Below are 16,630 nucleotides of genomic sequence, written 5' to 3'. Positions count from 1 at the left end.
TAGCGGCACACCGCTAGCCTGACAGCACTACACTGAGTAACCCTGAGTGTTCTGGGAAGCCAGGGTGATATTAGCTAGCAATTTGTCCAACGTAGCTTGTTTTTACACGGTAAACACGCACGCTACAGCCCGATATACTTAGCTCTGAATGATGAAAAAGCTAGCATGGTTAGCGGCTAATGCTGCTCCAGCAGTGTTATCCGGGGTTAGAAGCAGGCTATAGTCTGATAATACTCACCTTTTATAACGCTGCACTTCAGCTGAGTGGCTTTACTGCTCCTTACAGCCTCACTGGTAAAATTCATACGTAAGGAGCACTGGAATAAAAGGCACACTGACAATTTTTGGGAAAATTAAAAGATTTGAAATGTGCTTTATAGTGTGAAAAATACAGTATATGGGAGCACTTTGTAGTGTAGTGCTGTAGTCCTAAGATTTCCCTGCATAATAATTTTAGTCTGTTCTTCAATAGTGAAAACCTTATAGGACCATCACAGAGCATGCATTATTTGGGGAGGGGTCATTCATCCTTTGCACTGCACTGACACTGGCATGGTGGTGGTGTGTTTTTGTGTATATGCACTGGTATGCATGGACCAGATACAGCTGTGCTGCTGGAGTTTTTAAACAACTCTGTGTCACTGCTAGACTCCAGCAGCACTGCTGTGTCTGATCCACTTGGATGAATGTGGCTATAGCCTTTTAAAGGAGAAATCTGCTGTAAAATGCATCTGGAGTGTAGTAAAACATGTTAATGAGTACAAACGTTTGTTGAATAGACCTCTGCATTCTGAAATACAGAATTTTTAGACGATGCTCCTAACAGTCTTATAATGCTAATGATGGGGGCATAGCATTGCCCAGGCAAAGAAATCACATTTTTCTTTACCCCAAGTCAACTTATCGGGACTTAATTTCAAGATGGCAATGCTCAGTAGTGATTTCAAATTTAAAACTCAGATTTGAGCTGAATTTATTTATTTGAATTTGTGTTTTCATGCACTGCAAAGAAGTCTGTATCAAAATGACAAAAGCCATGTGAAAGAAAGCCAAAACAGGTTTCGTTACATCACACAGTTTTGAAATGTTTTAAATAATTTAGCACATTTTGGTCTGTGCCTAAAAAATACAGACAGCTGATCTGAGATCAAAATGTTTAGTCCCATAATGTTTCTAAATAAGCATCACGCACATTGTATTGCTTCATTATTTGCTCATTGTCAAGCCATTAATATTTATGAAATGAAGAACTTCAAAAAAGACCCAGGTCTGCTGTTTGGGATCATTTTAAACTTGAAGGCAAATAGGTAAAGTACCAGATTGCCCACCAGATGTCACTGTGGTGGATGATGATTCGAATTTGACATAAGATCAAATCTTTTTTTCTGAATCAATTGGTTCATTTGATTTGATCTCTCAAAAGCCCCACTTTTGCCTTCACTAGTGCCCAGAGTATTAAATACCTGTGCACTTTCAGAGTTCTCAGTGCCTTTTTTTAAATCTCAGGACCCTTGCGTTCTACTAATGAAGTCTGTGGTGATCTTTGAGCTTGTTAATGGTATAAAAATAGCCAAAAAAAAAAAAAATAGCCTAATGCTAGCATTGTAAGCCTGATGGAGCATAGGCTAAAATCTCTGTATTTCATAATTCTGGGGGTGAGCAAAGTTGGGCTATTCGGCAAACATTTATACTCTCTATCATGTTTCACTATACCCCAAGTACATTTCATACCAAGTTTATCCTTTAATTACTCTTTTATGCAGATCTTTATGCAGTCATTTTCAGCTAGCCCTTTCTGAAGGTCCTTTCCAGTCATATGGATGGATTCCTTTGCCTTTATAGTAAACAACTTTAAAAAGTTTTCTTTGTCATCCAGACGTTGCCTTAATTTCCATTGTTACCCTCAACAGCCATTTAATTTTTAAAAAGTAGGACTTGTAACACAGGAGTAACGGCTAAATGGAAGAACATTGAGCTCTCCACAAAATCTTCAGTACAGACCTTGATAGGGGATAGGCTCAGATTAATTAATTCGGAGGTGAATCCTATTGCTCTCCACACCCTCAAAATTTGGTTTGGTTTAGTTAAACAATTTAAATTACAGACTCAAATTAAGCAACTTAAATGGTTTGCCTATGATCCCTCATTCCAACCAGGATTGTTAGATCATCATTTTAAATTATGGGCTCATAAAGGGCTGACAGCTTTCTGTACATTGTTTAAAAACGGGAACCTGATGCCCTTTCAGGAGCTGAAAGAGAAGGTCAATCTTAATAATCAAGATTTTTTTAGATATCTGCAGATCCGTGATTATTATTTGAAAGAGATCAGGTCCACAGATCCACAGCTGGAAGAGAACCCCATTGTTATTCAATTAGTACAGGCTTACTCTATACAACCCAAGAAAATAATCTCTAAACTGTACAATGGAATAAGGAACTCGAAAAAACGAATCAACTGATTATGTTAAAAAAGCATGGGAAAGAGAGTTAAATATTGTAATACCCCAGTTGGACTGGGATAATATCTGGAAAACACAACTAACATCTACAAGCTCAAGAACTTGGCGTGAATTCAGCTGGAAAAATGTTATTCGATTTTTTATTACCCCTAAAGTCAAATCGATGCATATGGGTGTTTCACAACCATGCTGGAGGAACTGTGGCTGCCTTGACGTAGGACAATTCCATATTTTTTGGGAATGTATTAAAATCCACTACTACTGGGATGAAGTCTGGAACCATATTACCAAAATCCTCTCGCTGGATATTCCCAAGGAGTTCTTGGTGCTTTATATGGGAAATCTACCAGATTGTCTTGTCGGAGCAGATAGATACCTGATGCAGATTTTTTTAGTAGCCAGCAAGAAAGCAATTACTCAAAAATGGATGCAGGCTGATCCCCCTACCACAGAGCTGTGGAAAGATATTGTTAATAAGATATATGAGATGGAATCCCTTACCTTTGCCCTGAGATTAAACAAAGTTAAAATAAAAAAGAAATGGGGAAAGTGGCTAGACTACATTAACACCTGACTGTATTTAATAGCCTTGAATGTTGGAGAATTTTACCCTAACCCTGGTCTTTTTGTGAATGTGTATGTATGTGCATGGATATATGCAGGTGTGTATTTATGCATATATGTATATATATTTATATATATATTTTTTTCTTAACCCATGTTTGCTCATTTTATGAAATTATCATCAGTTGATGATCAGCTCCTAATGCTAGTTCTTGTCCTCACAGTTGTATTGCTTCTTAACTTTTTTAATTCATTAAATCTAAAACTGTGCATTAACATCTGCAGATATTTAAAATATTTGATTGGTGTTCTGCATAATTATTGCAGCTGCGCTATATTAAACCCGTTATCTTCCTTCACGCCTTTTCTTGACATGTTATGCCCATCTAGTCTAGCTCTGAGATGTGGACATGAATGATTGAAGTAACAAGAGAAAGAAACAGTTTCTGAGTCTGTTTGCCAGGATACTGCTTGCCCGATATGGGCCGTGCTGACCTATGAGGGACTGAGACAGGAGGGGGACAGTAACTAGACACCTCTGCACACATATACACAGACACACACACACATACACACTCTTACTCCTACCACTAACTCAACCTCAGAACCCTGCTGCCCTGGAACAGCTCAGCAGCAGAGAAACAAATGAAAGTGAATGAAGCAGAGAAGGCCAAAAGCATATATGGACATAAATACTGAAGATGAGATGACCACTGAGAAGATCTAATCACACACTTGTACACACAAGTTCTTTGTGCATCTCAACAAAGTTTGGAACAGTGAGCTGGGCACAATCATGTCTCTTCCACTGGACCTGAGCTCTTTCACCAGGGACGCCTCACTGGAAACACTGGAGAAGCAGCTCATCTGCCCCATCTGCCTGGAGGTGTTCACCAAACCTGTGGTGATCCTGCCCTGCCAGCACAACCTCTGCCGCAAGTGTGCCAATGAACTCTACCTGGTGAGTCCTTTGAAGTTGCCAATATTTAATAAGTGGAGAACAATGGAAATCAGTGTAGGTATCTATTATAAGTAATTGAAAAATGTAACTCTAGATAGAGTAGAAAAAAAACTAAAAGAAGTTTCAGGCCAAAGAACTTCAAAGCACTGTGTTCCCTGTAGACCCGGAGGAACTGCCACAAAACTCCTCAGAACATCCAACATCCATCAGCATAGGAAATGATGTTTATCACACTCTATTCTTCTCTTTTTCTTATTTATTTATTTATTTGTACTGTAGAATAAAATGAGGCTTGAAAGTAAAAAGTGTGAGCAATGGTAAAAGTAAAAAAAAATTGCTGAACCAGTAGAACAGAAGGGAATTAAACTCTGTATACAAGGTAGGCCTTTAAATTGTAACTGGACAAATAAATATTTTGATACAATTTAGAATTTATGCATCAATAAAATATACATCAGTAGATGAAGTCATTGTAATACATGTAAGCTACACAACAGATGTGATCATAGGTGATTATATATAAACATATGTTTTAGAACTTTAAATAAACAGTGTCATTAGTCTGTCATTGTTTCTAATGTTGCTACTAAAGAGTTTCATTTTGGGCTTTAAATCAATCAGAAAATACCACATACAGCTCTGGAAAATACATTAAGAGACCACTTCAGTTTCTGAATCAGTTTCTCTGATTTTGCTTTCTATATGTATATGTTTGAGTAAAATTAACATTTATGTTTTATTCTATAAACTAAATTCTATAAATAAATAAACATATTCCTTTAGAGCATTTATTTGCAGAAAATGAGAAATGGCTGAAATAACAAAAAACAATGCACAGCTTTCAGACCTCCAATAATGCAAAGTAAACAAGTTTTCATGCATCTTGGCATGTTGTCCTCCACCAGTCTTACACACTGCTTTTGGATAAATTTATGCCACTCCTGGTGCAAAAATCCAAGCAATTAAGCTTGGTTTGATGGCTTGTGATCATCCATCTTCCTCTTGATAATATTCCAGAGGTTGTACATTTGGTAAAATCAAAGAAACTAATAATTTTTAAGTGCTCTCTTTTTTCCACATCTGTATATCTGTAACAAGAAAAGTATTATTAGATATTAAATCATACAATGCAATTCCCTGTTTATAGCAATTATTATTGTTAACCGACTAACATTAAAAAAAAAATCTCATACATTAACAATACTGTGTTGGATTTCAGAGTTCATTTACAATTAATTATCCATACACTCCATTTTTGCTGCAGCACAGTGTAGAGATTTGTGTAATTATTACTCTAAAAATTTACAGCAACAGAAAACTGAATTTCACACTGTTATGGTTAGCCGTACACTGCTAACTATAACTGACAGTGAATCTCCCTCGAAAAACATTAAAACTACTAAAACACTAAAACCATGCTGTATTTTTGGTTGATGTTAAGCCCATCATTGACCTCCTATATTTAGCAGCAACATTCTGAGTAATAACGGAGATGTAAAGATTTCATACTCAGTCTGTTGTGTGTTAGCAGTGGTATAAATGACCACTATGGTTTCTGGCTCAGTGGATCTGATCTGTCTGCTGGTTGAGGCAGTTGCTACATGCCAGCTGATCATCACACTGACAGATATTTGGGGCTCTGACAAATATCCTCATGACCACCTGTGCAGTTCTGTGTTTGTCAGAAAGTGTGCCTCCATAGAAAAACACCTGAGAGTACACAGTGTGTGAAATGTTGTAACATTTCTAAAAACCATGCTTGTACCAATAGCAGTATTGCTACACAAATGCACGACGCATATAGAGAGACCAGGGTCAAATGCATGTCAATATTATGCCGATCCCAAGCAGGTGGGAGGACTTTAAAAGACTGCCCTTAGTCTCAGTCTGAACGCTTTGGTGTAAATATAGTGTATGCCCTACATCTGCACCCTTTGAGGTGTTAGCATACTAATCTCTCTCAGGGCGAACAATGGAGAGATTGTTCCATGTGCGAAGCCTCTAAAGCCTAACAAACAGCCCTCTGCACTATTTCAATCTCTTCATAATAACTGTACTGCTGCTCAGATGAACCCTGTCACCTCCATTCCATTCAGAACTAAAGTTGGATCAAAATGGATCAAAGGGTGGATCCAGTGGACTAAAGTGCTGTCACTGTGATCCAGGGATCACTGGTTCAAATTCTGGTTTGATTATATTTTATATCATCAGCAGCCAGAGTCTGAGAGAACACAACTGGCCTTGATTTCTCACAGGTTGATGGGAATCCACCACAAAATAGTTGCACCAAAAAGAAAATGTCGAACTGCAATGCTGCAAAGCAGATTGGCAGTGGGTCATCTTTAATGATGTCCCACTTTTGTCTTGGTGGAGATGACCAACAAATTTGTGTGTGGAGGCACTGTGAACAGTACCAAGATCAACAGTTTGTTGTTAATAAGGTCTGGTTTCATGGTGTGGGGTGCAATTTTGTTCAATGCCAGATCACCTTTGCATTGCAATGTTACATTAATGAGAACCTGCAACCAGTCGATAGTGATGCCCCAACACCAGGAGGTTGAAGACTAGCACATGCCTCCTATGTTACATGTGAATCAGCCACCGCCTTTTTGCAAACTGCTGCTGATGCAGCATTTCCGAGTAGCCAGCCCACTCTGAGGTAAGCGCAGCGACTCGGTTCCGATACATCAGCTCACAGATTCTTTGTGCTGATTGACATCACCCTTTGGAGTGATGTGGGGAAACAGCGCCATCTGACCACCCAGAGAAAGCAAGGCCAATTGTGCTTTCTCAGGACTCCGATAGATGATGGCAAGCAACATGAACAGGATTCGAACCAGAAATCTCCGTGTGGGATGATTTTTGACACTCTATAAACTCTATCAACTCTCCACCTCACCAGAAAGTCTGCAGAAATATTCAAGCTGCATGGGATGGATTATTGCAGGACACCATTTGGAAACCTCTACAACTTCCTGCTGAGATGTCTGGAATGCTGCGTTACACAATAATTCTGCATGTGTCGGTATCAGTCAAAGTTTTTCATGTATTATTCCTGGTAAGCTATCATTGTAACCTCCAGGTAGTATTACGCTTCCTTCTGCATGAGTGTATGAACAGGGATTGGGTAGTTAAATTGGCATTTTTAAATTGGGTAAAAAAGGTAAAAATTGAAAAAAATTATTATCAAATCTATAAATCAATTTATCAAAGTCTGTTTGAATGACAAGTTAATAGAAATGTTTGAAAAGATTTAAACCTTCTCTCCCTGTAGCTTTGTAGTTGTTGTCTTCCCAGTCTATGTTGTCATTTTTAGCATTATTTGTAATTTAAGAAGTTGTTCGGGAGAGGGGGTGATGGGTCTTGGGGTACTATACATTTCAGTGGGTATAAATGGCACGTGAGGCTGCTGTAGGAAACCAGAATCCTAATGGTCTTCAGGTATTCCCGGAGATTCCTGAGGAGAAACTAAATTACTCCAAAGTACCTTTAGGAGAGAAGTCAAAAAGGTCAGATACAGAGTTCTGAGGTCCATTCTCTGAAATTGCAGTTGATGCTGTTGAATGCCTTACCAATACCTCAGAGTTGTTAGTCCTCTAAGACAACACATTCGCTAATTATATGGAATTTGAACAAACAGTAAACAAAGTAATTAGACAGGCCAGGGGAAACACCCCACTGTGCAAGATCATGGCCTTCCAGGACTGGCACCGGGCACCTCTGCGGTAAGCGAGGATTCTGATTTCCATTCGACCCATATGCCTCAGCTGCTGAAGCCTTTAAAGAGCATGACTATTTCAAGACGTCCACTGTGTCCATTTCACTCTCCTGCTCTCGCTCACTTCACATCATAGTCTCTGGTGTACCCTCACTTCACCTCAGAGAGGGAGAGAAAAAGCAACTGCAACTTGTTTGTCTTTATCTGGAATTCAGGTTGACACCAGTGAGACACACTTGTTAATAAAAGTGTACTAAATTTGTCTGTATCAGTAATGGGTCAGAAAATAAGAATGGACACAAGGGGGTTTCAGCAAAGTTGTGTTTTATACCCTACCTTAGCAACAGAAACTAAATCAGAAGCAGCTGATGGTTAAGGGTAAGATTACTCTGTCCTGGTTCAGAGGCCACATGTCTGCAAATTGGCTCTGAGAAGAGCATGTTCATGTACAAGCAAGTGATCATTATCCTTACTCAGCAGATGGGACACCAGTTACAAAGAAAGGCAGATGCTACAGAGTTAAGGAACACTTTGAGCCAGAGCTTTGGAAATATGTCTTAATAAAGCAAGACAATTGCATAACATCTTAAAGGATAAGTCACTTTTTAAGGGGTTCTTCAGTTGGAGGAACCTACATGAAAGTTCCTCAACATTTCTCAAAAGACTTTAAGAGGTTCCTTCACATGTTTAATGTGAAGGTTAAGGTTTAATAGGAGATAATTCAAAACAGCACTTGCTTAAAGTAACAGTAAATAACACTGAACAGTAAGAACATACTAAGTAAGAGATTGCAGCCATCTCTGTTACAGGTTGGGTTTGGAGGACGCTTTCGCTGTCCATCCTGTCGACATGATGTTGTCTTGGACCGTCATGGTGTTTATGGGCTCCCAAGAAATTTATTAGTGGAAAATATCATTGATGTCTACAAGCAAGAATCTGCAAGGTCAGAAATAGAAGTGCATTGCCTGGTCAAATGTTGTCTAATATATCATATATATACTAGGGGTGTAACCGTATGTGTAATTGCCCAGAACTGAAAAGAAAAAAAAAACGTAGACAGCTTGGCCATATGATATTGTGAGCATGTACTTAAAACTTGACATGCAGTTGATTGAGCCATCATTGTGCCCATGCTCCAAGCGTAGAAACAGGTGTATGGCCTTTTCATTAAGAAATATGGGCAGGATTCAGGTGGTCAAATAGCCTCACCTGCAGTTTTTACTGTGTAAGCACAAATCCAAGATGGCACAGTTTTCATTTCAGCCATCTTTAGGCTTCAACCGGAGTAATTGGGATGTACCATCCACTCTTTTGGTATCTTCACAACCATAGTTAATTTGCCTGATTCAATAAACAACATTGTTATCTTTGGTTTGGTTTGTATTTTCACTAAGGGAATGCATGTGCAAGTGTACCACGATGCCTCAATTAAACTCTGTAAGAACATTATCTCTCGTTTTAAATTCACTAAAACAAGTGTTAAAATACAGTCTATGGTGCACAAATCTATTGTTACACCCCTACAGTATATTTTAACTACGGTTACATTGTTAACATAATGCTGTACATTTCAAGTCTGGCTTCAAAGACCTCACATTCATTTTGTAGTAATTCCATGTGTTTATAGCTCTAGGCCACCACCAAAACCATTGGCACAAATAACGTGTGAACAGCATGAAGGAGAAAAGCTGAATATTTACTGCATCACCTGTCAGCTGCCCACCTGCTCACTCTGTAAAGTTTTTGGGGCACACAGCACCTGTCAAGTGGCCCCCATACCAGAGGTTTACCAGCAGCAGAAGGTAACATAGACCATATCCTGGTAACTCCTGGAAATATAACATCCAAACACTTCCAAAGAACTTAAGTCACTAACTCTACACTGTTTTTATTTTCAGACTGAACTCAGTAATGGGCTTGGATGTCTGGTTGCCACTAATGAGAACATCCAAGCATTCATAAATGATCTTGAGGAGCTCTGCAGGAACATTGAGGTTTGATCCCACTTTAAGGAAATGCTGCAGTATCTTTTAACAGCTGAGGCATCTACTTCTGAACCCTTGTTTTTTTATTTATTATCACTGCATCAGCTGTAAAAATATGTAAGAATTTGTGTAATTTATTACAGGAGAATGGCAAAAACCAGACGCAGGTTCTGTGTGAGAAGTTTGATCGGATGTCTGCCATCTTGGAAGAGAGGCGTAAGATCATGGTGCAGGAAATCACATATGAGCAGGATGAAAAGATTGGCTGGACACGGAGCTTGGTCCAAACATACAGTGAACATGTTGACACCAACTCAAAATTAATGAAGACTGCTTTCAGTGCAATGGAAGAGCCAGAGATGGCTGCATTTCTGCAGGTAGGAAACTTCCAGGATTTGTGCAGGTTTGCTTAAGTTTCTTTGGAGGATTTCCTACACTGTAAAAAGAGTGTAAAATGTATAGTAATTTGCTGGCAGAAAAAAGCTAGTACATTGCTGTAGTAAATTGTGCCGTATGCATATTGTACATTAAATCAGATTATCTATAAAACTAATTATGAACATAATAATGACAGTAATGTACACATCCAGTCACAATTTGGACACACTTTATAATTAATGGGGTTTTTGTTATTATTTTAACATTTTCTATATTGTTGATTAATCTTAGTTATTTTAGTCATCCAGAATATGACGAAAAACATATGAAATGATTTAGTAAACAAAATACTGTTAAACAAACCAGAACAAGTTTTATATTTTAGATTATTTAAAGTAGCCCCTCTTGCTTAGACAAACATCTTGGCCGGATTTTCTCAGTCAGCTTTATGAGGTAGTTACCTGAAATGGCTTTCAGTTAACAGCTGTGCAGAACTTTTCTTGCCCTCCTATTGTGTTTGAGACCATCAGTTGTGTTGTGAAGAGGTAAAGGTGATTTAAATAATGTTTTAATCAAGAGCTAATCAACTAAGTAAAGAAAAAAAAACTTCATCAGATCAGTCAATCTAAAAAAAATAAAAAAAATAAAGTATCCTTAGGTGCAGTTACAAAGATCATCTGATCAAAACCGGCTCTCATCAGTACTGCCCTAAAAAAAGTTAGCAGCATCCCACATTACTGCATGATTCTTTGTGTGTTTCTTTTAATAATTTGCAATGTAGGAAGAAATTTTGGACTGGTACTATTAGCACAGTAATAGGCTGCTGTATTTTTTTATCACAGCAAATATTAGGCTTTTTAAAAGCATAACTGCATTAATTTTAATATTTTTAAATTAAAAATGGTAAAATAATTACATCACCATGCAAAGAACCATAGAAGTTGAAATAAGGTAAACAAGTCACAAGCTTTACTAAATGGAGTTTATGGTAAACAAGTCACAAGCTTTACTAAATGGAGTTTAGTAAACAAATGTAGCTAGCTAGAAATAAACCCGGGCACACGTACATTCACAAACATTTATATAGTAAGTTTAGTCCTACACCAAACTAAAGATGCTGTCTAACTAAATGTTACCAGAAAACAAAATATATTAAATGCCTCTGCCACATTTCTCTCTCCCAGTGCAGTTTACCTAGCATTAGCTAAGTAGCTAGCAGAGTAGTGCTACAGAATGGCAGCAGGCAGCCAATAATCGGCAAGTTAAAGATCAATAATATACATTACTCAAAGAAATTGAAGGAAATAAAACTTCTAACAAAATTTTCACAGTTTGTATCAGTTACAACACCTTTACAGACAGATTTACTGTTTACCACTTCAAAACAAACGAGATGAAAAATGCTCCCTTAACATTAGCATGCTGAGGTAACTGACCACTAGCAACGTCTGTTAAACTGAAAAACTGGCTGCTTTTCTCTGTACATTTAGCTACATATAATCTAAATTGCTGTAGCTTTCTGTGTCTATATACATTTATCAAGAATATAAAAATGTCCTTCAGTCTGCATGATAGTTAAAATGAGTAAATAATAGAAAATAGGATTCTTGGCTGATTAAAAAATGCCCTAAAATTACTGTACTGTGATTTTCAGTACAAATATATTTAATGTACAATTAACGTTCCACTGAATTTAATTTTTTTTTTTAATTATACAGTAGTATTGCTGTGAAAACTGCAGAAATGTGTTACAGTGTAGAATTCTTATTGTGCTGAGTGTGAAGGGGATTTTAAGGGTGTGTTTTCTGCTCTCTTGTAGGACTCAAAAAGCCTTATTGAACAGTAAGTTTCCTTTTGAGCAGATTTTTGTCTGTTGCCATCATTATCTAGGTACAGCTCTTTCTCTAGCGTTTACACCAATGTCGATTGATTTCCTCTCTTCAAGAGTCAGTGAAGCAGCTAAATGCACCCCAATGGAGACTTTAGTGCCTGGATATGAAAACATGGATCACTATAAGGTCGATTTTAATGCTGAGGAGAGGGCTCTCTACCAGCTGGATTTCCTACAACGTGAGACATGAACAGTCAATAAATACATGTGCATTTCATGGCAAGCGATTGATTTAAATTGAGAATAATACTGATAATTACTCTGCAGCTGAAGATGAGGTTGAAGAGGATCCAGAAGAACCAGAAGAGCCTGAATCAGATCCTGAGACACAACTAGAGACAGAACCTGAAATGGAGCCTGAACCTGAGCCTGAACCACGGCACAGTCCTGTACAGAATCCTGAGATGGCTCAGGATCTGAGGCCAGAGAGCTTGGCGATAAACAGTGCGGAACCTCAGAAAAAGGAGGATACCCATGCACATGCGGAAGCAAAAAATGACACGCTGTGTGAGAAAAACGGGTTAAGCACTCTACAGGTAACTCTTTTACCTTCTCTCATATCAATTTGGTTGTCGTTGTTTATAGAAAATTGATCAAATTTTACTAGGGATGCACCAAATATTTGGCAATCAAAAATATGCAGAACAATTTTAAAAGTCATATTGCAGTGCAGCACCTCAGACTGCACCACCCTCCCCCAAGTGCTCTAGATGCCGCCAGGGAGCCAGTAAACAGCTGATAAATGGCAGGTTTAAGTTCATTTTTATTCACTTACTCACATAATTTAAAAACAAAATAAATTGACCAGCATTACTTATCAGGCTTGTGTCTGTTTACTACCTTCTTCACAAACTGGCTGTTTTTCCAGCTGAAACATTTGGGCTGTACAGGGCTAAGAAAATAACATTAGCTGAGCTAGCTAATTTAGCCTTAGTGTTTCCAAACTTAGCTAGCAATTTTGCCACTAGACATATAGTGGTAGTTTTTCTTTTTTGTGAAATATTTTGATCTTCTTTCAAAAAAGTAGTAAAATATTAATTTTAATTTAGCCGCTTGGCTTTATTCATAGAGGACTCACTTGCGAGCTCCCGCTAGCGGTTTGCCCTCATTTTCCGATATAATGGGGGAATAGGAAGTGGGTAGGCTCTCCATAAACCAGCTTTGATTACGCGACTTTTCAGGCCCCTCTGGAGCCTTTATTTAAAAAGAAAGAACAGTGACCAATCTAGTGACTTTCTGTAGAAATGTACAGCTTTTCAATGTGATTTTATTTTTTCAAAAAAAAATTCTGCTAAGGTATTAAATATGTTCATTGTTTAAGAAATAGTAGTTGTAATTATGTAGCTAAATGATTTAAAAGTAAGACAAAAATACATGTAGCCTATTTAATTTAGTTGTAAAAAATGACAAATTTAATGCAAACATGCGAAAAAATGTGTTTAGTGTTTTGGTATTCAACATACTTCTTTGGCCAAATGTTAAATTATTTTTTGTTTTTTGTTTTTGTACAAAAAAAATCTTTTTTGGTGCATTTCTAATTTTAACTTGTGCATCATGTACAAGTTTTACCCCAAACAAGTCCCATAATATGTTATACATTTGCAAGCTATATTTCTATTTCCCATTACCCTTTAGAAGGGCCAGCCTGAGTTTGGGTGTGAGGAGCTTGATGCAGGTGGCTTGAGAAACCAAAGCGTCCCTGTACAAGCAGATGAGGAGACCAAACTCTACCCGAGCTGGTACAAACCTCACAGGGAAATGCTTAGCCCAAACCTTGCATTGTCTTTTGATGCCATGGGGGCTCGTGGCCATGAACCCCAGCTGGTAAAGGATCCCTCAGTTCAGTCACCTCTTCAGCAGTTTCAAACACCTCTGTCCATGTGGCTGAGTAGTAGTGGTTTCATTCCGGTGGCTACTGAGAACCTTGAAAACCCTGAGAGGAGTCACTCTGGAAAAGACTCCCCAGATAGTGTCCAAGGGCAAGTGACAGAGGCTGAGAAGCCTGTTACTGAGCTGGGAGCTGATGAATCTGCCAGGAAGGAAGGAATGACTTCATTGTCTTTACAGGTCAGTTTAGGTGCAACAGATTATGGATGACTGTTTTGTCACCATCTCTGCAAGACATCAGTGGCCTTGCTGCACTTCTTCATCAAGCAACATCATTGTCATCACTTCCTTAGTCATCATTCATGGTCTCCAAAGCTTCTTGGTATAATGGCTTCATTTATGGGACCTAAGTTTAAAACTGTGAATTCATGTAAAAACACCACACCACTAAAACCCTCTTTAGGTTGGCTTTAAGCAACGCTTGCCCATTGTTAAGAAGATTTTATTTTGACTCGTGGTTGTTGATTTCCCCACAAATGTCTGCTTTTCTCCATCTTCACCTCCATCTCTCCTCAGACCATCACCCTTGTCTTTTACCTCCTGACCTTTCTGGTCATCCTCCAGAGGGTATGGGGAAGCATTCAGTGCATTCTAAACACATAGCACTGACGGGACATTCAGCTTTCAGGTACTGGCCTAATAACACATATCAAGTGTTATTAACATTGCATTGTAGGTTTATGCATTTATGTGTACTAACCAACATTTCTGGTCCTTTTCTCAACTCTATTCAGCTTTTTTTATTTTTCTTTAGGTAAGTCTAGTACCTGTAACCAGTACTTTTTAATACCCCATTGCTCATGTTCCTAGCAAGATGATTTGGGACTTAAATGTTATATGTAAACCTTGAGGGTACTGACTGTCCAGAAAGAATCACCACTCTATTTGGAGCAATGCAGCCATATACTAACTTTTATAAAAAAATCTCCAATTTGGAACAGAATCTTTTCAGTATCCTCCAATACAACTGTATCTTTTATCTAAAGATAATGCAGTGATAGTGTTTTGCATAATACCCAGTTATATTTTGTGGGGGAGCTCTGGGCAATATACCATGAATATTTTATTTTATACAAGAATGTAAAAATGAACCATATAGTAATATTTTACCTGCTACACAGGATACCATCTCATATATCTTATTATAACCTAGCTGTGTGTCGCAGTAGAAAACAAAGCATGTAGCAGTAGGTACCATGCCATGAAAAAGTGCCGATAGATAGCTGTAGTGAGTTTAATTATGTAATGTAAACTACTCTTGACTAACAAATATAAATTATGGATTTATTTTTAACAAAGGTTCTACTATAACTGTAGTTCTGGAAAAAAATAAGAGACCACTTACAAATTATGAGTTTCTTTGATTTTAACAAATTGGATTTTACCTCTGGAATATAATCAAGAGGAAGATGAATGATCACAAGCCATCAAACCAAATAAATGCTCTAAATTACATTATTTGTATTTGGAATGTGGAAGAAATGTTGTCCGTAGTTTATAGAATAAAACAACAATGTTCATTTTACTCAAACATATACCTATAAATAGTAAAATCAGAGAAATTGATTCAGAAACTGAAGTGGTCTCTTAATTTATTTCAGAGATGTCTGTTGGCTATTATTGTTTGCGTGGTTCTGGCAAAGACCACAATAGTCAAAATCTGTGCATGTGACATCTGCATCTACATCAGCATCATTTCCCTCTCTGTATGGTTAGGGTGATCCCTGCTCAGGGTTCCCGGGACAGCAAAAAGATGAAACAAAGCATGATGCTTTCTTTTACAACAATTTTGGTGCCCCCATGTGGTAGAGATACAGTTAGTCATAAAGCCTGAAGGCTACATTTTATGGCTTCAGAGTGGAGTAAATCTTGTAGCGTCTAGTCCAGAAATCCTAATGCAGGTGTTTCCTTTTGTTCTCTCCACACCCACTGACAATGTTACCACACAAATTTAATGAAAGTGTTTCTACATGTCTGTTTCTCTGTTCTCTAATGGCTTCTTACAGACTGCAGCTGCAGAGAACTCAGTGGTGGGGTCAGTCTCTCCTCCTGTGACAAGCGAATCTGTTCGTCTCAGCTTCTCCTTTTCCTGGCTTAATCCTCTTGCCAAGAAGAAGTGATCGCTCCTCTCACTGAGAAGATATGGGACACCAGAGTCATTTTGGTCCAGTGGTCTTTAAAGTCGGCTGTGGATTGTTAGGTCTGGGCAAAAGAAGCAACACCCACCACCCATGTTGTTGTTTTATCTTTTGTCAGCACCAGACAGTGAATATGGTTAAGTCTTATGTTTTTATTGTAGTGTATATGATTGCGTTTTTTTTATTTTCGAGTTTTTTGCTTGCTGTTACAACTTCTAGGAATCACCAACCACAGCATCTGCCTTAGTTTTACACTGGATCAGCTGTTACAGATTTTGCACAGATTTTACAATTTATTTTTTCAAACCACTGTTTCTTTGCACATTATTTTTTTTAGATATTATAGCAGTACTAAAGAGATTTGTATAAGCATTGTTGTGGAAATATCAAAATAAAGAAAAACATGCAATATTGAGTTGTTATAGTTATTCATAATGTTATGCTTTCTTTTTCAATGTGCATATCATTTGTTACGTATTTTTCTTAACATAGATCTACAGTTAAACAGAACAGATGTTCCTTTAAATGCATAAACAATTCTGTCTATCCCAGTAAAGGAGCAAATAGGATCAGACATGTTCCTAAAAATTCCAGCCCAACCCATTTTTCCTGCTGTGGTATTTTTCCTTTCAGAAACCTGGGGGGGT

General features: G+C 37.9%; 1 protein-coding gene across 2 annotated transcripts; it reads left to right on the top strand.

The window, feature by feature from the left end:
• The first annotated feature begins 3,559 nt into the window (after positions 1–3,559).
• Positions 3,560–16,396, top strand: trim101 (tripartite motif containing 101). Of its 2 annotated transcripts, XM_007249997.3 has the most exons (11): positions 3,560–3,986; positions 8,499–8,647; positions 9,332–9,506; positions 9,603–9,698; positions 9,833–10,066; positions 11,887–11,909; positions 12,013–12,137; positions 12,226–12,494; positions 13,594–14,025; positions 14,362–14,473; positions 15,852–16,396. In XM_007249997.3, the coding sequence occupies exons 1-10, from the start codon at positions 3,822–3,824 to the stop codon at positions 14,446–14,448; spliced, it is 1,755 nt and encodes a 584-aa protein (XP_007250059.3). In that variant the 5' UTR covers positions 3,560–3,821; the 3' UTR covers positions 14,449–14,473; positions 15,852–16,396. The 2 variants fall into 2 exon arrangements, with proteins under 2 accessions (XP_007250059.3, XP_015461437.2); XM_015605951.3 differs by lacking the exon at positions 13,594–14,025 and having other exon boundaries at positions 3,579–3,986.
• The last annotated feature ends 234 nt before the right edge of the window (positions 16,397–16,630 follow it).

This window comes from Astyanax mexicanus, chromosome 13 (genome assembly GCF_023375975.1).
Source record: "Astyanax mexicanus isolate ESR-SI-001 chromosome 13, AstMex3_surface, whole genome shotgun sequence".
NCBI classification, from domain to species: domain Eukaryota; kingdom Metazoa; phylum Chordata; class Actinopteri; order Characiformes; family Acestrorhamphidae; genus Astyanax; species Astyanax mexicanus.
This window is presented reverse-complemented; position numbering and strand designations above follow the sequence as displayed.

What these genes read in the sequence shown, in the direction of transcription:
- trim101 (XM_007249997.3), top strand. Translation starts at nt 3,822, where the DNA reads ATGTCTCTTCCACTGGACCTGAGCTCTTTCACCAGGGACGCCTCACTG. An exon ending in AGCTCTGCAGGAACATTGAG is followed by an intron (nt 9,699 to 9,832) that starts GTTTGATCCCAC and finishes AATTTATTACAG; the next exon opens with GAGAATGGCAAAAACCAGAC. An exon ending in TGACTTCATTGTCTTTACAG is followed by an intron (nt 14,026 to 14,361) that starts GTCAGTTTAGGT and finishes ATCTCTCCTCAG; the next exon opens with ACCATCACCCTTGTCTTTTA.